The following is a 23,921-nucleotide window of genomic DNA, read 5'->3' on the forward strand; positions in this document are numbered from 1 at the left end:
TGAAAAAGGGCAGTTTCCTTTGAAAGACAAATCACAAAGGAAGCAGATCGCAGGGTTCATATCAAACAAGTGTGATGTGTTGCACCAGATTTAAAATATCAAATACAAATGAGAAAGCTTTAATGTAGTCTTTGGTAAAAAGGTTAAATTCACTTAGATGACTTAATAGAGTTATGACTCCATTGAACTGGAATGCAGTAGCTTTTCTTATTAATCTATTTTTTTCCTGTTGAATCTGCTATTGTTACTCTTCTTTAAGCAGATGACTCTGTCTCTGAGTCAGGTCAGTCAACACTGTCATAAATTACTTAATTCACAAAGTAAATTTTGTGATGATCCTGAAGAATTCAGGCCAGGTCAAAGAAACCAAGCACTCAAGAGAATTGTAACTGGCAGCTTGCTGTAAAAGTCAGGCCATGAGCTGTTGATCTTGGGCTCTGCTCCAAGTGGTAAGTGTCATAAATGGTCGGTCAATTACAAGAAATTTGCACTTTCAATCCTTTCTGTGTAGGATCGATGCTGTACAGTGGGCCATTCTATTATTTAGTTATTGCTCAGTGTTATTCTACCACCTGTGTATTGTTTTCTGAAAATGCACTTTCTTTTTAAATAGGAATCTAACCGTGTTTTATACAGACTTTTTAGTGCTACATTATCCATTCAGAAGTTTGTTTGAACATCCTATTTCAATCACGGCTGTCATTCATTTGATTTTGGGTATAATTTTCAGATTGCTGATTATGGTAGTAAATATATAGGTTGAGCATTATGTAAAAGATGCAGGGATAGCTTAGAGGGGCTCAGAAATTAAGTAATATCAAAGAACTCTTCAGGTTATAACTTTAAGTCAGTCTTTATTTGATGATTTTAGCTTTATGTGCAATGTTCGTTATTTTTTAATGTTACTGCAAGTGGTCTTAAAAGAGAAAATGACTTTTCTATTCTGATTTGTTTCTGTTCTGAGAAACTTAGTTCAGTTCTTAAATCATTGGGCTATTTCTGCTTTACATTTAACACTTTGTGCTATTTGTTTCTTTTATTTTGCCTACTGAATAGTCAGTTTTAAACAGATGTGATGTTGAGTTAAAATATGTATACACCCAGTACTGTTAAAATAAATCTTCATTGATAGTAGAAGTCTTATAACTGCAGTTACACTGTATTTAAAGTGTATGTTGAAAGTGAAATAACACTGGAAAATGCTCTCTAGTCTCTTCGTGGGGCTTGGCTGTGTTGATCACAGTTTTGTTTTGGGAATTCGGTTTGAGTGAGATAGGACAGGAGGCTTGTCAAGGCCGGTTGTCTGGGTCAGGGATCTTAATCTGTTTAGGAAAGACTCTCGACCTCCATTAGAACCCTGTGAAGGTCACTAATAATAAACAGACACAAAACCTTTCCCTTTCCTCATAATATTTTGTCAGACTGCATTCTCTGTGTGTTTACCATAATATATATATATATTAAAAATCACATGCTGTAAAAGCTTGAAGTAAACTAAGTTTTATTGTTGCTTAAATAGTTAATATATCAAAATGCTCTCATCGTCAAAGTGACTGCTTCATCCAAGATGACCAACAGTTCGGAGAGCCAACTATAACTACTGTATGTATAAAGAATAAATACAAGAACCCTTAAACCACAACTACCACTACAAATTAGGTATCAAAGTGTGTCATAGCAGAAAGTGCAAATTTACATTTAACCACCACCACTTCCACAAGGAAGTTCAGGAGTGTTGACGGACAAGACAAGCCAGTTTTACCTGGCTGTTTTAAATTGCAATAATTACCAACATTTGTTTCATGCTACATCTTGCACACATCTCTTCTTGCTTTATTGTAACACTCATGCTGCCTCCACCCTGTCTCCACCAGGGTCACACCCCTTGGTTACCTCCTTCCTTTGAGTAGAGGATCGAGCCTACGCGTCCTGTGGCCAGGAAGTTACCACTTTATTGAACAAGTTAAATGTTTTTCACTTAAATACTTGGACATTGTTATTCCTTGTGAGTTTATTTTACTTTGTACCAGTTACAGGGGGTCCTGCACAAAATGCTCTCTTTTGGGCCTTAGTGGCAAACTAGCTGTGGTCAATTGCACATCACTAAATTGCAGATTTTAGTGGTCACATTGGTGAGATTTATAGTATTGTTAGGCAGAAGTGCCCTCTGGTGGATACATTTAAAATTTTGTGCAGAGTAAGTGTATATTCTGTTTCAGTTCTTTGCATTGCAGTCATACCAGTCTTCTCAAAATAAAACATTTTACACTGTAGGGGTGCAAGGTTTGGCATTTATATTGGATATTTTGAAACGTATTGCTGGTTATACCTGTGCAGAATAGTCTTAGGCACTTTAGAACTTGGCTGGATGGCTGTGGGCTCAAGTTTCAACTGAGGACAGCTGCTATACCATTTGAGGAAGGTACGTGGCCCAGTTCTCTTCTGGGAAAAGTCCTAAGATTTGACTGTAAAAAATAAGTTAATTTAGGTAATCAAAAATTCTGAGGATGGTTAAAAATGGGTGCCATGTTAAAATTAATGATGCTTCTGCTATGTCTACACATTTTTTTTCCAACCTGTTTTACAGCCTGAAGCCGATGTGTTGTACGAAGTTACCCTTAAATCACGACTAAGATTAATTACCGCTGACAAAATTGTCAACGGTGACAAAGACGCATTAAAAAATGTCTTTAAAAAAACATGCACTTTCATTATCCATACATGCAGAACAACTGCCACAGATTAGAATGAAAGGGGGGCTTCTTAATTAAAAATGAACTAGTCACACATGTTCAAAAAGATGGCACATATATACTGATGGAAAAAAGAAATGCAACACCTCCTCCTCCACACTCTGGCCCTCTTGTCTGCGTGGAACAAGCAGAAGAGTGACTCATCTGTGAAGAGGACCTGATAGCACTGCTGACAAATATCCATCACAGCCTCTGTCTGGTCCAAGCCAGTCGGGTGTGACGTCTAGATGTGAGCAGAGGGCCTCTGACAAGTCGCCTTGCTCTAAGGCCAGCAGCATGGAGCCTCAATGTCCTGTCACTGATGTGGACATTGTGTCTTCCGGCAGTTTCAGCAGCAGTATGGTTGGCAGATCTGAAATGATCTCTCAGATGGATTGGACTGATGTGTTAGTCCTGCAGTGGTGTGGTCACTCAAGGGCTACCGGATCTTGGATGGTCTACTGAAACCTTCTCTGCAGTCAGGATGCAGTGGAGCGGCTTACTCCATAGTGTCTGGCAACGCTGGCACAAGACATGCCTGCCAATAGCCCTCTCCCTTGCTTCTGGTGACATTTGAGGCATTATGGAATGCACAGAAAACTAAGTGTCCTTTTTCTTGCAGTGACCTAAGCTTTGAATTAAGGCCTTTTTAAAGGTTTCCTGTCAGGCATTGTTCTACCTGGACCTCATTGGGTAAAAGTGGACCTAACAAGCTTTTGTGTGATGGGCAAGTTGCAGTGCCTCACTGCACAAGCTGTATTGCTGGTCAGAGGGCTTAAAACAAATTGTGAAACTACGTAGGCTATAACTATAGTATTCTCATTCAAGAAAATGTTGCGATTCTTTTTTTCCCCATCAGTGTATATATAATCCAAATCATTATGGAGCATCACATTACTTGTTGAAATTAAAGCTATTTGTCCCACTTGCTGCTTGTTTCTTGTTGATTCCTCCACAATTTAAAACAGCATGTTTATCACCGTCTGCAGCTGGATTAAAAGAACAGCACAGAATTCCAGTAGGAGTAAAAGGAAGGGTGATTTCTGTTTAGGTGCATTACCCCTCTGTATACTGCATTGTACTCGTACATCTAAAATCTGAATCATGCATCTTTAATGTTGTGAGACCTAACATAAAACAGCGTAAAAGGCTTTCATTTGCCAGCCTTTCTTGAAGACTTACAAGTGTTTAGCATACTCATACTGCTGTACTTTCTTGAATCAGAAACTTACCTTTGCATTTGCATTAAAATTAATTACAATGTCTGGTTGCCCAAAATACTAGACTGATTAAGTAATCTGTCCTCCCAGTGTATGCAGCTCTAACATCCTGCTGACTAGTTCAAGTGTACATGGGATTGTAATGTCATTTTTTAATTCAAAGTTTTACCTTTTTTAAACTCCTCCCTTAACTACTGCATTAGTAGGCACAAGTATTGTCCTTATAGTGTTCACGTACTCAGAATGTCACTGTTTTCAGATAAGTTAAAAAAAAAACATTTCCTCATCGACCTTTCAGATCAATGCATGGTTTTCTTCTGATTGCCTTTCAGGACCTGACTTCTGCACTCACAAGGAAGATAACCTTGAAGACCCCTCTCATCTCCTCCCCCATGGACACTGTCACAGAATCTTCTATGGCTATTGCCATGGCAGTAAGTCTTTCTGAGCATATTGCCTTGTATTTTGCTTCTTTGCTCCTTTTGTAAGGCAGATGGTTTTTTAATAGCCTTCAACCCAGATTACACAAAAAAAAATTCCCTTGCAGACAAGCCCTTTGGACTAAAGTTTCACATCTATACACATTATCTCCCGTTTTGAAAGTGCATGTAAAATCGAAAAGAAGAACCACTTATTTACACCAAGGAAAGAGGAGCAAGCTACCCAGCTATTTTGTTGAAGCTGATGAACTGACTTCTCAAGAAACAGCAAGATATGATCCTTGGATTTTGGATAATGGCCAAATCTCATATGAAACCTTGTTTTTCTTAAAAATCACAACATCAGCCAGTAGTTTCAGAATTTCTGCTGCCATCTATGAAATTAAGTCCTGTGTGTCTTTCATTTTAGAGAGCAGGAATATGAGTCACAGGGGTGGGTAAGACAATCTCCTGTTCTCGCTCACTCCCTCATTCCACCACACACTGAAGGCATTTCCATACTCAAAACATTTTTTCTTTTTTTTCTTCGGTGTGATATTAGCCTGTAATTGTTTCTTTCCTCGGGTGGCACGGTGGGTCCAATTCCTGGACCTTGGGTAAAACCTGTGTGGAGTTTGTATGTTCTCTCTGTGTTCGCGTGGGTCTCCTCCAGTTGCTCCAGTTTCCTCCCACAGTCTAAAAATATACTGGTAGGCTACTTGGCTTCTGGGAAAATTGGCCCTGTTGTGAATGTGTGCATGTCTGTGTGTGTGCCGTGTGATGAACTGGCATCTCATCCAGAGTGTACTCTGCCTTGTGCCCGTTGTTTTCAGGGTTAGGCTCTGGCTCCCCTGTTGCCCTGATTTGGAAGAAGATGGATGGGTGTTTCTTTCCCCATGCTAGCCTTATTGAAAATCAGGATCGGCTTTTTTAAAAGATCATGTGCAAAACAGCTGTGATTGCCATTAAAAATTGGACATTTCTTGACCAAATCTAGTTCATTATTGTATCATTGTAGCAACTCTTTTGCTTCCAACCCACTCTAATCCTTTGATTTGTAGGCCATAGAATTCATACATAAGTAAATTAATTACACTCATGCTCAAGTTTTATAGTGTTATTTTGTGAAAAGGGATTTACCTGTGACAGAAAGCCAGCTGCATTTTGCTGTGTGGTATACATGCTTTTTCTTGCTGACCAGTTAGCAATGGTGTTTTTCAGCTCATGGGAGGCATAGGTATTATCCATCATAATTGCACACCTGAGTTTCAGGCCAACGAAGTCCGTAAAGTCAAGGTAAGAGTGTCCTGTAAAAACGGTAATATGATCAGTATTGTATTAACAACCCATTTCTTTCTCCTTCCACAGATTTAATTAATGTTGTGCATGCTATGCATTCAAGCAGCTTTGCAATTATTTTATTACAGTATATCGTGCTGACTCGGATGTCATCTTTGATAATATTTTGTGCTGAAGCCTCAATCTGTTTATCTACAGTAATTATATACAGTAATTACTCCCTGGAATTTTATTAGGCGTCTTTATATATCTGTCAGCTCTATGGCTTAAAATTGCAGTTATTCTGTTTAAATAATAGTTCCCAATGGATTTGAGGAAGTGATTAATCTCTTATGTTGATGTTTTTTTTAGAAATTTGAGCAAGGCTTCATTACTGACCCTGTGGTAATGAGCCCTCGCCACACTGTAGGTGATGTCTTTGAAGCTAAAATCCGTCACGGCTTTTCTGGGATTCCAGTCACAGAGACGGGTAAAATGGGCAGCAAGCTGGTGGGCATTGTCACGTCTCGTGACATTGACTTTTTGACCGAGAAAGACTACGACACACACCTGAATGAGGTAAGGAAAGTTCTCGGCGTTAGTGGCTATTGTGTGGTGGGTGACCACTTGAATCATCACAGTGAAGGCGAAAGGTTCATTTAGAGCAGTTTTCTCCAGACATTTTAAATACCAGATCTTGTTTTGAATTTTAATCCAAAGGTGTAACTTATACAGCTATATAAATATAGGATAAACAGTCTATTTTTAATTTGTTGTGTATGTCGGAAATAAATTAGATTGACAAATGTATACACATTGTCCTTTACTCGTCATGTTCCAGTGTGATGACTGCACAGACATTTGTAGATTTTTGTAGATTAAGACTGCGTGTTGGATACAGTTAATCAGATCTGTGGGTATCTGTTTGGTGGAGTGATAATTGAACTTGATTATTTTTATTTAGTAGAATGCAGTATCACAAAGGTATGTACAACCAATGGAAACCCTTATTTGAAAAGCACAGGATAATTGAGTTTGTACTTTGCTGTGTTTGTGTCCCCAAAGATCACGGTCACTTAATGACTTTCAGTTGAATATCATTTTGCATATCATTTTACAATAATGATCTCTGTATCAACTCCAATGCTTTGTAAGTCCAACACCTGCTGGAATTTGGTAGCCAGCCCATCAATGTCCAGTTGAAGGAAGTAATTTCATGCCAGAATGCTAATTTGTTCTACCTAATACCTAATAATTACCTGTTGAGTTTCTCTGCTAGTTTGGCTATGTTGGCACAGAAACTTTATTTTGTCTTTGATTTTTTTCTATTATTCTCCCCCAACTTGGGAAGTATTGCAGCATTTAATTCTTGGGAGAATATATGGATATTAAAACCATAGATCTAGTTTCATTTTGAAAGCATTCACAGCTCTGCTCATACAGTATGTGATAGGACTCTGACCTTTCCCTGCAGTTCCTGCTTTATGTCCATAAGGAGTCCCAAGTCTAACATTCTGTCAGCAAGGCTTGTTCCGTGATATTAGAAAAGTGAAGATTTCAGGGATTGATTTAAAATTCTTTACAGGAACCTCTCTTGACTCAGCCACCTCATATCATTGAGAAGAATTAGTAAATCAAAGCAACATTAAATTTGTTGAGTAAAGACTTGTACAAGTGCCCTGATGGGCTGTTTCATAAATTGGTTTTACAGTTTTGACTATTATTACATGAGAGATTTGACAGAAAGGGGGGAAATCGGGATCATTTCTGCTCAATGCGACAAATCCTCGGGTTTTTTGCCATGCAGGACTGGAGCCGCATCAGATGTGATGGAAAATAGTTTCTTAATTCAAATGTATTTTGTGAAGCGTTTTGAATTTGCTTTTTCTTTAAGTGACCAAAGGGTGAGAAGATCCTCTTTAGTTGTCAGTTGGGTTGTCTGTCATCGTCGGATTCATCAGATTTGGTTATCTCTAACCTTGAGGCATGTTCTCATTTTGTCATGCTAGCATAATCGCTAATCCCATGTTATTTTTACATTGGTTAAAAATTGCAATCCTAGTGATAATTGTATGCATATACAAGTAGTTGAGGATGGTCATAAATATTGATGTAACTGACAATTTTGCTTTCAGTAGACAGTTTTTGCAACCTTATGTGCAAGCACTTTTTAGCCTTTTCAATCTTCTGCTGGAATATGTATGTATTCATTGATTGAAAACTCGTTCATGTTTAAACGTAACTGCATGTGCTTTCATTCCAAATGATCAATATTAAAGAAGGCCATTATTTTCCAGGTGATGACAAAGAGGGAAGATTTAGTTGTTGCTCCTGCTGGAGTCACCCTGAAGGAAGCGAATGAGATATTGCAACGCAGCAAAAAGGGTAAGAAGATGTAGGCCAGATAATGGTTCATAGTACAAGGTACAATCTCTAGACATTATTCTTAGTCCTTCTTCTGTAAAGGTCTGTAACATTAACGGTGTCACACACAATCCTTAAGCTGAGACATTAAACCAAGGTCCTAACTTCTTGGTTGTTAAAGATTGCAAGGTGCTTTTCAAAAAAGAAGAGTGTTAACTTCTACAGGGCTTGCCCAGTCTGGTCTTGCTGAAGTTCATCCCCTTAATCCAGCTGGTGAGGTTTGCCACTTTTCTACATAACGTGCTGCATCATGGGTTTGCTGGCACATAATAGTGGTCGATCAAGATTCCCTCATATATATGTGCTTTGGAATTGTTTATAAATTTAATTCTCCTTATTAAATGCAAGGTTTTACATTCGTGGTAATAGTATGACCTAAAATCAATCCATCCTCATCTCTGTCATAATGCTGCAACTATGCTGGTTACATTTCAGTTTATGTAATCTTTGATATAATGGATCGACATCCTAACAATTTGCTTCATACTCTTACTTTAGGTTAGGGTTTCTATGTGCTATGTAATTCATAACATTTTAGGCACTGACCACTACACTTGCTTTTTCCTCTTTCCTGGATTTCGTATGTTTTTGTGTAGTTATTTATTACACTTTATGTATCCTTTACATTGCATATACTGTACATTTGTGTTTGTGTTCTTTGTAAGGTGCTTCAAGTTATTAAACATTGAACAGCATCTGTGCAGTTTCTTATAAAAAATTCAGTGAACTACCCCAAATAAAATGAGATGAGTAACACGAGCACCAAGAATGTTAGGAAGGAAATGGTGGTGTACATTCAAATGAATCTGAATTGTATAGAGAAGATTACATTATTTAAATTCAAACAGGCTATGCTTTTAAATTGTAGATTTAGTCTTTCTCTCAAGCATTTCTAATTGAAAGTTAAATTGTTTTATCATTTGTCATTTTTAAATTATAACCAGGAGTGTTTTACCTAAAACTGGTTTTACTGAGTACTTTGAAATTTGCATTAGGATATGTCCTAAGAGCCAGGAGAGCATTGCAAGAGTGCTACACTACTATAGGAAATATATTTAAAAGGTTAGTGCTGTATTCACGAATGGCAGTGTTTTATTCACATAATGCCTTTAACAAGTGGTACTTCACAATTTAAAATTAAAAAATATCAAGTTTAAAGAAATGCAGAATCATACACATTATTTATAACTTTAAGGGAAGGTGAAGCCAAAATGTAAATTCAAACATTAAAGCTTTAAACAAAAGTTCTAAATCTCCACATGAAGAAGTCCAAAGTCTTAGGTGACCGAAGGCTGTTAGATTAACAAAGCCGTCCTAGTAACACTGCATATATCAGCCTCAAGTTGTACAGAAAGAAACATGGTAACATTCTAATGTCTAATTTACAACTGGTTTTGATTTTTGAGCCATCTAAAAGCAATGACTAGAGTTATTTCCCCAGATGTTAATAACAGAACTTAGCTTCATACAATTAAATTCTGATATTGTGTAACCAGGTGTTTGTCAATGATATAATGAGACCCAACAGTACTAACAAAACTGACTGCTGTCAGTTCATTTCAATGGAAAAGTATTTTTAAATTTTGAAATTGAAAACAAACAGAACAAGATTGAATAACCTGGCCTGAAGGCAGCATATAAATGTTGAATAATAAGGGCCCAAAACTGTGTCTTGTGGTATACCAGAATCAAATTCACAGAAGGAGAGTTACCTATAAAGACTGCAAAGCATCTTTTGGTATGAATAATCTAAACCAGTCCAGAGCAATGCCTGAGGTACTAATGGCCTTCTCCAGTCTTTTGAAAAAATGCTATGATAGATATTCTAAGATAAAGTAACAGAAAGATGGAGAGGCATTCAGGACCAGCTACCGTTGAATGATCATTCACTCTTCGTCCAAGAGTTATATCTGTACTCTTCTCTAAAACCGTATTGTAAGGGCTCAAAAATGTTATGTATATCTAAATCGGTGGTTCTTAACCTGGGGTTCATGCACTCCCTAAGGGTGCGAGAGTTAATTTCTTAAGGGATGCAAGACATGGTAAATTCGAAAACACAAATTACTCCAACAGTTTTAATAAGAAGCATGTGAACATATTTTCACAACCAAAGGGGTGCAGGCTATAGTAAAGATTTAAGAACCAGTGATCTAAATGGTCCTGTGATCTAATGGGTCTGTAGTTGCTTAGCTGATTGGGATCAAGAAAGGACATCTTCAACAGGATTTTAAGTGCCATTTTAAAACTGAAGGAACCACTACTTTATGAGAGGGATTTATAATATTGAGTAAAGCCTAATTGATAAAAACAGGCCCTAGTGCATGAATACTTGAGTTACTACAGGGGAGACCAAACACATTTAATCTCCTACATAAAAACAACTCTTGAAACTCTTACAAAGGCAGAATTAGATTTTAATTTAGAAACTGCAGATGGAGCTATGGAAATAAAATGCCTAATGTTTTTTGGCAGTATTTAAAAAATGCTTGTATTCACAAGATAATTTTAGCAAGGCAAATTATTATCAAAGGCACAGATATTCCAGTAGAAAATCTAAAAGTAAATGTTAGTAGCATAGGAGTCTTTAAACTAGTTAAAAAATAATTGACAAGGCAATAATGGAAGAGTGGCATTCCCTTCACTAGTGTTTGCTCCACCTACGTCCAGTCATAAAGAAGAACATTTTCAACTTAATTAAATGTTTTTTCAATTATCACTTCAATAGGAAGTTCTGTATATGATTTAACCATATTGTTCGTTTCATTAGCATTTGAGAAAATAGCATTTTATTCTTTCTTTTTTTAGCACTTCATTTTCTCAATATCTGAGTGTACTCACGATAAAGTGTCATTCTTTAACTTTTGCTCTTCAGTTAACTCTTTCTGTCCAGTCCTTCAAATAAAAAAGGCCTTTTTTTTTAAAAAAAAAGGGCTTTTCTGTGACCAGAGCCCATGCTTGTGAACTCTCTGGCGTTTGGTCACGGAAAGCATCCTTCTCTTTTTTTTTACGTTACGTGTACACTGCTGACTCTGTTCACCTTTGTAGGAAGTGGAAGCAGTTGGAGCAATGATCCCAATGTCTGGGTGCTTAGCAACAAGACTTCAGGCATTAGAGGTATTTTAGTAGTAACATAAGGCAGTGATTAACGCTGACTGGCTTTACTTGCTGGCTGATCGCTGGTCAACACGTGAGTGAGGGTTTTTATTTGCAGCTTGTGTGTGAAATGTTCAAACCAAACCAAAGACTTATCATTTGAATAAATACAAAAAGTGTGTTTTAACAGCACAAAATCAATCATATACAGTACATATTTGAAAGAATGTCTAGGAGCTTAAATACCATAAAGTTTAATACCATAAATCCAGTACTTGGTATAGTATTTAAAATACTATGGTATTTTTTTGTCAATTTTGATGGACTTCTTCATATAATGTGTTGGATTTGATTAATGTGTAAATCCAACTAAACGTGTTCATATGACGTATGCCATGATTATAATATCTTCATTGTTCACAAGAATCCAACTTTTCAATTCAAATCCAATTTTTTTTATTAGTTTTTTACATGCTTTTACAGTACTCTGAAATGCATTTCTTGTGCTGGTGAAACAGATTTTATGTTGCAGTTCAAATGAGTTTGCAGTCAAAAAAAAAAAGTTTCAACTTGAAGCTCTTTTTTTAAATCTTAAAAAAAAAAAACCTTTTCTCTGGTTTCGATTAGGAAAGCTGCCGATCGTCAATGATAGCGATGAACTTATTGCCATCATTGCACGGACGGACCTGAAGAAAAACCGGGATTACCCGCTGGCATCTAAGGATTCGCGGAAACAGCTGCTGTGTGGGGCAGCCATTGGGACCCGGGAGGATGACAAGTACCGACTGGACCTGCTGATGCAGGCCGGGGTGGATGTTGTTGTTCTGGTGAGTTAAAGCAGAATTGTACAGTCCGCTGGCTTGTTTTTCAAATGGCTATCCGCATGAACGGGCTTGGGAGTTTAAAGTGAATTGACAATATGTCTGCTTTATCCAATGCTGTGCTCACAGTGAGTGTTTTCCCATTACAGGATAACTTGTGAAAATTTTCCAATTTTGTTTGTATGTACATAATATTGTAGTTCAGTTATTGTAAAACCAGGAACTATTTTTTAACAATGCAGATCAGTGATTTTTGCTCCATATCTGGAAGGGACGCAGAATACCAGGTTATCTTTGATCTTCTTTGAGGAAAGAACTAAAACTGTCACTCAAAGACCAATTGAGTGAACAGTTGATTCAAATCAATTCTTTAAGAGTCCTGGGTGGAATGAAAGTCTGAAAACCCTCCAGGACATGGGGTGAATACAGGTAGTGGACAAAAAATGGAAACTCCAATATGAAGTATTTTAATAGGGTGTTGGGCCACCATGTGCAGCCTGTACAGGCTGTATGCGGTGTGCAAGAGCTCCATTCTTCCAAGAGATAGGCAGTTCATGCCTGGTTATTGGAAGTAAAAAGCACTGTCTCAGGTGGCGTTCCACAATATCCCATCAGTGCTCAGCTGGGTTCAGATTTGGTAACCGAGAAAGTCTTCGAATCACTGGGTGACCCCTCCCAGCAGAAAAGAAATGCTGGAAAATGGAGTAATGATTATAGTTCTTTGCATCACAGGTTTCACAAACATTCATTGCCGTGTGTGATTAGCAGTTTGTGCTCTACAGTCCCACAGTGATGTCCTGGTCTGTGAAGCTCTCAGTAGACCAGTTTTTGATTAAACTGGTAGCTCGTGCCTTGGGTTGAAATTGCAACCACTTGATCTGCAGTTGCTCACCTGTTACACTTTATACTTTTAATCAGTCTGTCACAATCTTGGAGTATGTGTTTCTGCCCGCTGTTGCCCTTTGCTGATGTCTTTTCCTCAGACATCCATGCTGACATCACCTTGGACAACAGAGTCTAAGTCAGCAAGTCTAGCTGTCTTGTTTGCTGAAGCACCTGCCAAATGAGCTCCAGCCATCAACTCCCATTCATTAAGTCTCTGAGGTCTGCTCTTGCAGTCAAATAGTCTGAACTGTAGGCACCCAGGCCTCTCTAGTTTTTTATACCTCGCCCTAAGGGTGCTGGGATATTATTTGCTTGATTAATCATTGAGCCACACCTGCGTGGAAGCCTTTGCTATCAGTACACTTAATGTCACTTATTTGCCCGGGTCTTTCCACTACCTGTACATGCTTTCTTTCTTGTTAAAAAAAGGTGCATAAATAGAACAAATGTCATATAATATTTATAAAAAGATCTCTAATAATTTCCTGGTTGTTCCCTGTATTTTAAAATTGTCTTTCTTTTTTAGGACTCATCACAGGGCAATTCAGTTTATCAGATAAATATGATAAATTACATCAAGCAAAAATACCCAGACCTTCAGGTAGTAGGAGGAAACGGTAAGTTACAAACATTAATTTTCAGACAATACATTTTGCTTGTGCTGATAAATAGGTGTTTTTTCAAGTTTGTTTGCTTTAATTCTGCTCACATGGAAGACTAGCATCTTTCTGCTGTTCATCAAACATAGCAGTAAGCTTTTAAATGATGTAGTACTATGCTTAGGAGAACCTCCAAATGCTGTCAGGAGAAAAATGATTTCCACAACTCCTCAGTTTTTCAGTCATGTGGGGATGCAGTTTAATATTAAATGTATTTAAAAAAACTAAATATTCATGCTGTCAAAACAAATAGAATTAAATGCCTGTACGTCACATTGCTGTGAATTAGAAAACAATATTAGTCCTTTGAACAGCTCTTGCAATGTAGTACAAAATAACCCACATTGTTCAATATGGTAGAGTCCATGTATACGAGTAAGATTACAGTACTACTTTTGGGAAAAAACCTTGAAGTTATTTTAGAAAAAAATAAGCTTTAAATTTAAGGTGGCATTATTTGGATATAAACCCTTGAGTTTTTGCAATTAGTAAGAATCTAGAAAGATCGTCTAAAATATATTGGTTGTTTACCTACTAATGAAAAATTGTGGTCCTTTCTTGTGAAATTGTTGTTGGGCAGTTCACACACTTCATACACCGAACACATTTATGATTTAAAGAGCCTATATTGTCCTGATGCTTGAAGAGGGAGGTAAAATTCTTAATGCGCACTTAATGACAAAAACTTTGGAAGACATAGCGTTTTCATATAAAAGTGTTTTTCCAAGTCTGATTCATCACATTGAAACATTTTTAACAAATTTGAGAAATCTGGCATCCTAATAAAATAATCATGATGCCTTGTTAAGCAGTTCTCATAATTGGAATGCTTAACAGTTTCAACACAGGAGATGGTGGAAATTCTTTCCCATGAATACAAAAGGCATAAATAACTGCTTGAGGTGTCAACTGCTGAGTAGAAATCGATGCTGATACATAAAGGTGTCGACAAACTGTTAAGATCACACGCAGATAGGTTGTTGAATAGACAAGGCATAAACCAGCTACTTGGTTTGGGAATCAGTTTACCTCCCTTTGGATTTTAAGCAATTTCGCATAAATATGAAGCTTACACTGTTGCCACCCATGTTTCAGCATTGTTTTTCCATGTGTGAGCTTTTTAAACATTTACTTCCTTACTGCATGTTATATCAACAATTACACCTTCCCAATAGTTTTCTGTCATGTTTATTGATGTGTAATTAGTGTGTTTTTTTTTGGTGTGTGACCAATTTATTCTCAGTTATAGACAATTAGATTTAAATTTTTTTCTTATTTTTTTTTAAATATGTGACAGCAGTAGAATACAATCCTGTAGAATCTGGTGTTTCTTTCTACATTAATACAGAACTGAAATCGAGGAAAATATTAGAAAAAGGTAATTCAGCAACTGGGCTGGAGGATGATAAGCAGTTGTAATATTCTGTTGCATCTCAAGACTAATTTTTTGATTTTTCACTTGTCTCCAGTGGTGACTGCTGCCCAGGCTAAAAATCTCATAGATGCAGGTGTGGATGCACTCCGAGTTGGAATGGGCTGTGGATCAATTTGTATCACACAAGAAGGTGATGAGTTTTCCAATTTGCTTTCTTGAGAATTAATGATATGTCATGCAAAAAGTTTTAAGCACTTGACAGTAAATATAGCCTTTCAAATCTTTGTTGTGCTTCTAAAATGTAGGTTTAAAAATGTACATCTTTTTCTTTCAAAATGCGTAGGAATTTCAGTTTTGTTTTTGCCTCCAAATTGTTGCAAAGGAAATAAAACGTCGGAAGAAATTTTTATTGGATTGTTTTGTATTGAATCCTAAAACCACAAATATCTTCAGAATTGTATCCCTTTATAAAAAGTGTGTTTATTTTTTGTTTGAAGTTATGGCCTGTGGTCGGCCCCAAGGCACAGCGGTGTATAAAGTTGCTGAATATGCACGTCGCTTTGGTGTCCCAGTGATCGCCGATGGTGGAATTCAGACAGTTGGACATGTGGTGAAAGCTCTTGCTTTAGGAGCATCAACGGGTACGTATACGCCTGTCAACTAATAAGTCTTTGCTTTCGACATCTGCTCCTGGCTTTTCGCAAGAACTGGCCTGTTGGTTTTGTCATTGTTTGCCGCCATTTAACAACATGGAGTCAAAAATGTTCTAAGCTGCAAAACCAGATTGATTTTCTTTTCTACCCACAGTAATGATGGGCTCCCTGCTGGCAGCCACCACAGAGGCCCCAGGCGAGTACTTCTTTTCCGACGGTGTGAGGTTGAAGAAGTACCGTGGGATGGGTTCTCTCGATGCCATGGAGAAGAACAGCAGCAGTCAGAAAAGATACTTCAGGTCAGTGAGCAGTAACAGCTGCTTGTGTTGTCGTTTTCATTTTGCTCACCCTCTTTGTGCATGATTTCTGCCTTTTTTTTTTGAGATTGCATTATAAGGTGATTGGCAGAGAATTTCTGTATTGATAAACAGTGAAGGGGACAAGGTGAAAGTGGCCCAGGGGGTGTCAGGGTCTGTCCAGGACAAGGGCTCCATTCACAAGTTTGTTCCTTACTTGATCGCCGGGATCCAGCACGGCTGTCAAGACATCGGTGCTAAGAGCCTGTCAATTCTACGGTAAGAAGTTTTGCTTTTACCCAAAAGAATTGATGCAGCAATGATTTTGCAGGTTCTTTGAATTGTGTTTCCTTCTTTATAAAATGCACATTTATCTAAATCCAAATAAAACAAAAAAACATTTCGACTTCGATAAAATGTTACTTTATTTAGAAATATTACATGTGACTTGGTTCTTTACTTGAAGATGAATACATCTGAGTTTGTCAGCTTTGGCCGTTACATTGTGCAAGATAGCTGAAAGAGGGTTTTGAAAGTCAGTCTGTGAACAGTAAGCATGGATCTATGTGAATGGTGTCTATACCAGTTTTCCAGGGGCGGTATATGTATGGAGTAAAACAGAACTGTTTTACTTTATTTTTAACAGTGCAGTGTTGCTATAGCCCAAAGGTTTCGAAGAATCTAGAGGTTATGAAACATGCTGGTATCTACAGAAAAAAAGTTAGTTATCCTTAAGAAATTGTACAAGCTGATTTCCCCCTGTTATTTGTAGTTCAATGATGTACTCGGGGGAATTGAAGTTTGAAAAGCGAACCATGTCTGCCCAAGTGGAAGGGGGTGTCCATGGGCTCCATTCGTAAGTATCTATGTTGCAACAAGAACGGGTTTTGATTGAGTTGCTGCTGTAATTTTGATGGTAAGGTGATCTTGTTTATTATACATATTGCTAGTCTATGAGCAGACATTCTGAATGAGAATCACTAGTTAAACTAAACATTTTTCATTAATGCACCGCAATTGGCTGGTATTTTTTACAATTTATTCTACCCACAAGACTATAGAATGTGACTGAGGAATGTCATTTCCTAGACTTGTGTGGTTTGAGTGCTGTAGAGTTATAGAACACTATACTGGGATGAGGATATGACCATGAAGTTTTGATTTGTGAACATTTGTTCTTACATATTAACAATATGAAATCAAGCATCTCTAATTCTATCCAGTTTCAACTTATTAATTGGAGTATGTGACAGTGCATTGAAATTTACATGTCTCTCAGACCTCTGAGGTCTAATAGTAAAAAAAAAAAAATGTGCAACACATCTGTTATTACTGGAAATCCTCCTCAAGCAGTATTTAGCAGGGAACGTGTGCTTGAAGTTGAGCTGGTGAAGGGGCTTAGTCTTTGTTCATGCTTTGCAATTTTAATTTTTTCATTTTGCTTGTCTAAATTTGATTAGAAATATGATATGAGTTACACAGACTTTACAATTGCCGTTTTTAATACAAAGAGATTAGTTTTTGCCATTGACTTTAAAATTTAGTTTTGCAATTTAATTATGCAGTTTGCAAGAATAGCATAAGTTATATGCAGTATTTTATCAGACTTTTCTGTCATTTGTTGACATTTTTATAATCATATTGTTATCATTTAATTGTATTATAAGGTTACAGGTAAACAGTATTAGAAACACAACCTTCTTTTTAATGGGTAGAATTGATAGTGTGATAAAAGAATAACATGTTTCAAATTGGGTTATTTTTTTGTAATCTGTACTTTAACTTGAATTTAATTTAAGAATTGAAGCTTAGTAAAAGAATCAGAACAAAATAAACATGCCACTTCTGTTTGCATCTTATTGCAGGACAGTAAAATCTTAAGCCTAGTTTTTTTAAAGTTACTGTTAAAACCAAAAGCTAATAAAAGACTCATTCAAGTCCAGGGTATGTTATTAGCTGACTTTTACTAGGATTCCTCAGGTGACGACAAACAGTGAGCTTCAGGTCACTGTATTTGGTGGGTCTGATTCTGCCTGGGCTTCTTCAGCTTGCTGTGTGACAGACACTGCCGGGACATGCAGGGCTCCTGGGAACTTGCAGCGCTGAGCAGTACTTTCTTCACTGACCCCTCATTTGAGCAAACTCTTTTCTTTGGCATCTTGTGAAGCCCAAAGTGAAATAGCTCTGACAGAGGGGCATGTTGGTCCTCATTCTTCCCTGTGTAGTAGAGGGGGAGTGGCCAAGTCACTGTTAATTGTCAGCATATTGCCAGTCATTCATATGGACATAGTGTGAATCAAAAAAAACTGTCAATTTTGGGAGGTAGAATGAAACTCAACCCTGCTTGGTACCTGCTTCAATTGAGGGTGAAGACCGCTAGCATCTAAATCATTAAAGCCCTTGTTCGAATTTAGAAATGTGAATGTATGCACAGAGCTTTTCCCATAATGCTAGGTTTATTGTATTTTTTTAACCTTCTCAAACTGAAAGACCTGCAAATCCTATTTTTCTCTGATGTGTAAAGATTGTGATAAGTGTATAAAAACTAAGCAATTTAAAGAGTGCTCAATGCTTTCTGAATGAGTCCTATTGTGAAGTGCTCTCACTATTTCTCAGATTGCTTGTGAACAGTAGCTTTTGACAATATTGAAATGTATATTAACTTATGTTAATGGTTGTAAACCATCTAATTTTACATATTGTTACATAGAATGGTACTTATGAAAATGAAACTGGTGATTAGACATCAAATTTCTTCTTTTTCTTTTTTTTTTTACTCATGCATTCATCATAGATATTCTTTTGTGCCATGTAAGTAATCCAGTCCTGTGTTAATAATGTAGAAATATTAGGCCAAAAAAGGGAACAATGCAGTTTCTGGTACAGGTTTTATTGTGCAATGACCATTTTTCCTCTTTGAGGAAGTAAATTACCTGTCCCCATTACCTGTAAAACGCTTTGAGTGGAGTGTCCAGAAAAGCGCTATATAAGTGTAAGGAATTATTATAAATTATTATTATTATTTATGGCACGTTATGATTAAAGATTGACATTTTTCACTGTACTTATTTTAGAATCTTATTATCCCACGAACACCCTCAAATCTTCATTATTGTTAAGAAATATGAAAGTTGTATTTTAAATTGATAATTATGCCAGTGCATTCTACATCATTACTGCATTACCGCAAATTAGATTTTTTGCTGGCCTTTCACTCTTTTACACAAGGATTCAAAGTCAATTGCACACAGACCAGAAGCTGACTTGTTTTATTACTATATTTGAAGTAAACAATACAAAGAGAGCCATGGAGTTATTCTTTTAACAACTTACCTAAAACAAGTCATTCATATACAAAAAATATCACAGAAAAAGAAAGAGATATTAGTACTTCTACCTTCCTGGAAAAAGCAAAAAATATTGAAACAATAATGAGCATTGCTACTGAACTGCCAATACATTACCTTACAAATACATTTGGTTAGTTCAGCTTTTTCCTCATTTTCTAATAAATTTAAATTTGGAAATTATAGGTGATTATAGTGCTGATTCAGACTGTTGCTCATCATGTCCTGTAAATGAATATTCTTATTTGACTCTCTGGGGTAGTTGTATTTTTTAAGAGCCTTAGAAAACAATCATTCTAAGAAAAGTAAGACCACGTCTGGTTCCCCCTACCTTTTTTTTTAGCCTTCTTGTTAAGAAGCAGTTAATCAGAGTTTGCAATCGAAGTATGAGGCGCTGGCAGGTGGAAGCAGGGGGTGAATTTTCAGCTGTTGCTAATGCACTTCCACAGAAAATTTGCAGTGTTGGCCATCACTGTTGGGGGAATTCTGATTGGATGGGTTGTTGAAATAAATTGGAGGCAGTTTTAAAAGAAACCGTCCAGGATTCATCCCCTGTACTATTTGTTTTAATTGTTTCCACAGTTATGAGAAGCGGCTATACTGATGCAGGGGGCAGAGCACAGCTGCGGGTTGCTCCTAGTGTCCCAGCTCCAATGGCGACCAAACATAATGGACACATCTGAAAGCCAACATTGCATTCTTGCTACAGGGAGTTCAGCCAAGAACATGTACCAATTCCTGACCTGAACGAATTTGCACTACCACCTGCCAATGAAGTATCAGGGCTTGAAATAACTCAACCAATTTTTCAAGCATTAGAGAAATACATATAGCAGAATAACTGTGGAAGGGAACAGGTGCTTAGAAACAACATCATAGCTGTTTACAAAATCAAGACTTTAATAGGATGTGAATAGTATTTGTACACAGCAACACAGATATCCCAGTTCAGTTCATTCAGGACTTACATGGAATGGAAGAATCAAAGACCATCAGAAATCACCAGTGATGTAGGAAATATGTATCTTGCTAGTTCAAGTGCTGTGTGGCAAATTTAGCCAAAATTTTGTCAACTTGTTTTAAGCTATTACAGATATACTGAGTAAATGTATACACTGCAGTTTCTTTATAAATTAAAAAGGAACAAATGGTGTCTTGGTTGGTGACTTTAAGCCCCAAACCACAAAGCAACCATAGGAGATCTACAGTGGGTATTGCTGCAGTTAAAGGGTGGTGTGCAATAGGGTTCTTTCCATAGCGCAAACAGTTAAGTCTGCAGGAAAAGTAAGATCAATATTTTTTCAAAGAATAAAAATAACTGCAAACCTGTCACGAATTTGAGGTTATCCACAGAAACGTTTAAATAACACAAAAACTTTGTACAGTACATCCTGTTACTAAATGCACAGTTCTTCGTTCCTTTGTACAAGTGTGACATATTGATCATACTTGCATATGACGTGACATTTGAAGTAAATGAAAGGTTAGTTCAAAAGATGGCAGGGCTAAGTAGTTTAGTACTAATTACTGTATTGTTAGTAGTTTAGTATTAATTGCTCATATTTAGTTATTTGGTGCATAAATAGTACAACTACAGAAAGTTTTCAAGCAGCTTTATTTTTTCATTTGAATGATGAAATTGCTTAACCTTATGATATTTGTCTGAAGGCCTACTATTCAAAAGGCATCTTGCAATATCCACTGAGCAGTTGTAATTAACAGGTAACGCAGTTGGGACCAAAAGCTAAACGGTAGCCTTATATCAGGGATATGTTATACCAGAGAGCCTTATAACTGACTGGAATTCCATTCATTTCTAACAATGAATTACCCAAATAATTTATGTTTCATTCTCTAGATAAAAAAATAAGCATGAAGGGTTTACAGTATATCGCATTTTATGATGCACCTCTGAACTTAATTTATACCTGGCAAGTAGCAATGTATGGTTGTTTTTTCATTTTATTGGCAGATTTTCATTGTTGAGTGAGATTCTGACTGAAATGAATGAAACTCCCAAATGAAATGACCCAAATTGAAATTTTGCAAAATGTAATTCTTGTTCACGATCCATATGGAATGACAAATGGTTATTAAAGCTTTACTTTTTAGGAGAATGCCAACAACATGCCTTGGAAGCACTTTCAGAAGAAATAATTCCTATTCCTCTATGGCAGGAGTCTTATTCCTCCAAGTTTACATTTTAGCAGGAATGACCAGCCTTAGTCTTTCTCCTTGTGTCTGCTATAGCTTTGTTTTGCTTATTTTTTACAGAAAAGAAGTTTACTTTTTGCTGATAAATGAGTAATGGATGATCTATATACAAATTAAATTTCAGCAGTGCTCGCATAGCTTTTAGTATATTTTGATAATGTACAGTTGGCTTTCTCCTGGAAGTTTTAGTATTATATATCAAAAATGTTGAAGACCTTATGTGAATACTGCATAGAATGACATAACTACTGTGAAGTCTTCTGAGTTTCTTGTCTAAAGATGGATCAATTTAGATAAAAATACTTTGTAATCTCACTATCCAAGGAGCCATATTTCTGTTGAACTCACTTCCTTGAGTACTGGAGGAAAAACTGCTTGTCTGTAAGTGTCCATCTTGAGATTCCAAGATTATGGCTATAAACAGGCTCTTGTTGAAACTATTTTTACTTATCGTTTATATTTACTTTTTCATTTATTCTAACTTTCCTGCTCCTTAATTTAACTTTATTTTATTTGCTTTAATTTGCGAAAAATAACAGCCTTGTTCCAAGAAATTTATATATGCTACTCCACTCATTCTGGGAGTCATAATTTGTAAAAAATAATTTATTTTTGTCATTTATTGAAGAGCAAACTGTGTTAATATACAGTGCATCTCAACCTTTAGAAACATTTGATAAAAATAATGTTTGTGAGCTCTTAAGTCACCCTTATCAACAGACTTGTGGTAAAAATTGAAACTGTGAACAAGTTTAAAACCTTTCTTGTGATTTTTCACAAGAGTACCATGTACTGTTTGTACACTAATATGAATCAATTTTTTGTCTGTTCTTAAAAATCTTTCAGAATTTAAAACTATGTATCAGCACAATCAACTGTCCAATAAATACCCCGGCATCTGTGATCTTTGTCAAAACTGTTGATTCCTAGCAAAAGATAAATTTCATATTTAACAGTTCCTTTGCAAGTTAACCTTATTACAATGCATTGTATGAAGAAGTAGTTATTTACGAAGTATGTTTTGTTTACACTTATCAAAGTTACACAGAAATTTGGTTTTAATTGGAAGTGTTTGTCTTTTTTTTTAACTTATTACCCAGGTTAAGTTCAGATGTTTACGTGCAAGAGAAATTTCACTAGGACTCTGGTAACTTGAGGATAAGATCTCCATTTTACATGGTTACTTTCCACAAACTAGATCCTTTAAATACACTACTTCTCTCTGTTATTTATACTTTGAAACTGCCCGATTGTACTTTGGATGAAGTGCACAATCATAAATTACAAAGGAACTTGTTACATTTTTTTCTTTAAAAATATTCAGTATTATTTTTAAAAAGCCATTTTCCGATGTTAACACTGCATTAAAAATGAAGTAATTTTGAAAATAAAAAGGATTTCTGTGCATAAATAGGGAATAAGACTTGTTTCTTTGCAGATGGCATCTGTATTTTTCGATGAAAACATCTGTTCTGTCTTGTGTTCAGGAAGTGGCTGCTGTCCGATGAAAGATAACAATCATTTTGGTTTAAGCAATTCCCAGCTTCTCTCTTGGTGTACCAGTTTTATTTTTTTTCTATTCTAATAGCACAGAACAGTTGAGTATAGCAAAATCTCAAAGGTGTGTTCACTGCAGGATATTCACCTAAAGCTTTAAAATTGCTAATGCTGTTCAATATTGTAAAAGAAATAAAATGAAATAAAAATGGATTTGCATCTTTATTTTAATACACACTTTTCACTGGGAACCAGATCAGTACTCTTTCCTTAACACCACTGTTTCTATCATACGGAAATGTCTAACTTTGGATGCATTTTCTTGTGGTTCCTTTGTATTTGTGAAGGAATTCCAGATGTTTTTCTTCCGATGGAGGGCATAACCAATTCCAGAAGGACAAGTCTCCCAAAATATTTTATGCTGTCCTAACGTTTCATTTTCTGGCAAAGTCTTTATAATGGAAGTGAAAGGACTGTGGTTCAAAGGCAACATTTCATGGCCCCTAAACTCTTAAGTGTTTCTTCCATGATGGTGACAATAGAAATTAAAAAAGGAAATCTTAGAGGGGAAAAGCAGTGGATTTTAGAAGGAAAAAATTGAGATGATCTAGGAGAAGTGACCAACAGTAATTTATGCAAATATAACTGCTCTGCCTTTAACTTCTTCCCCAGGAAAGTGAAATCAAGACCTGTTTGAGCTTTTCCTAGTGGGAACTGGAGTCTCTTAAAAATAATTTACAAAATGACTGAGCCCATTTTCCATTCTTCAGTTTGGAGTAAATGTCAAAAAGTGATAGCTTTTTATGACTCACTTTATTTCCTGGTTGGTCAGGATACATGTGATTTAGACAAGTTGGGTCATTAATCACCTTTTGCTTTCTTTGTAAATTGAAAGTACTGTACATGCATGCATCAGTCATTGCCTAAACAAAGTGTAACTGTTTATTGAGCCAAAGTCCTGAAGTAAGCCCTAAGAACTGTTCATTGATTGTTTTGGGAAAGAATGAA

At 36.4% G+C, this 23,921-nt stretch overlaps 1 protein-coding gene across 7 annotated transcripts in view; it reads left to right on the top strand.

The window, feature by feature from the left end:
• Positions 1 to 23,921, top strand: part of LOC148829799 (inosine-5'-monophosphate dehydrogenase 1a) — a 63,830-nt gene that overhangs the window by 18,062 nt on the left and 21,847 nt on the right. For 5 of the 7 annotated variants that reach the window (XM_088923542.1, XM_088923540.1, XM_088923541.1 and 2 more), the window contains 12 exons: positions 4,285 to 4,386; positions 5,593 to 5,667; positions 6,022 to 6,228; positions 7,947 to 8,034; positions 11,794 to 11,993; positions 13,399 to 13,489; positions 15,001 to 15,096; positions 15,404 to 15,547; positions 15,714 to 15,858; positions 15,991 to 16,134; positions 16,628 to 16,711; positions 19,785 to 23,123. In XM_088923542.1, coding sequence (XP_088779668.1) covers positions 4,285 to 4,386; positions 5,593 to 5,667; positions 6,022 to 6,228; positions 7,947 to 8,034; positions 11,794 to 11,993; positions 13,399 to 13,489; positions 15,001 to 15,096; positions 15,404 to 15,547; positions 15,714 to 15,858; positions 15,991 to 16,134; positions 16,628 to 16,711; positions 19,785 to 19,806 — 1,398 coding nt within the window. In that variant the 3' untranslated portion in view covers positions 19,807 to 23,123. Of the gene's footprint in view, positions 1 to 4,284; positions 4,387 to 5,592; positions 5,668 to 6,021; positions 6,229 to 7,946; positions 8,035 to 11,793; positions 11,994 to 13,398; positions 13,490 to 15,000; positions 15,097 to 15,403; positions 15,548 to 15,713; positions 15,859 to 15,990; positions 16,135 to 16,627; positions 16,712 to 18,649; positions 18,667 to 19,784; positions 23,124 to 23,921 lie in introns of those variants that run through there. The other 2 variants (XM_088923546.1, XR_016091478.1) reach the window with 2 other exon arrangements.

Source organism: Atractosteus spatula, chromosome 8, assembly GCF_055471065.1.
Source record: "Atractosteus spatula isolate fAtrSpa1 chromosome 8, fAtrSpa1.hap1, whole genome shotgun sequence".
Taxonomy (NCBI): Eukaryota; Metazoa; Chordata; class Actinopteri; order Semionotiformes; family Lepisosteidae; genus Atractosteus; species Atractosteus spatula.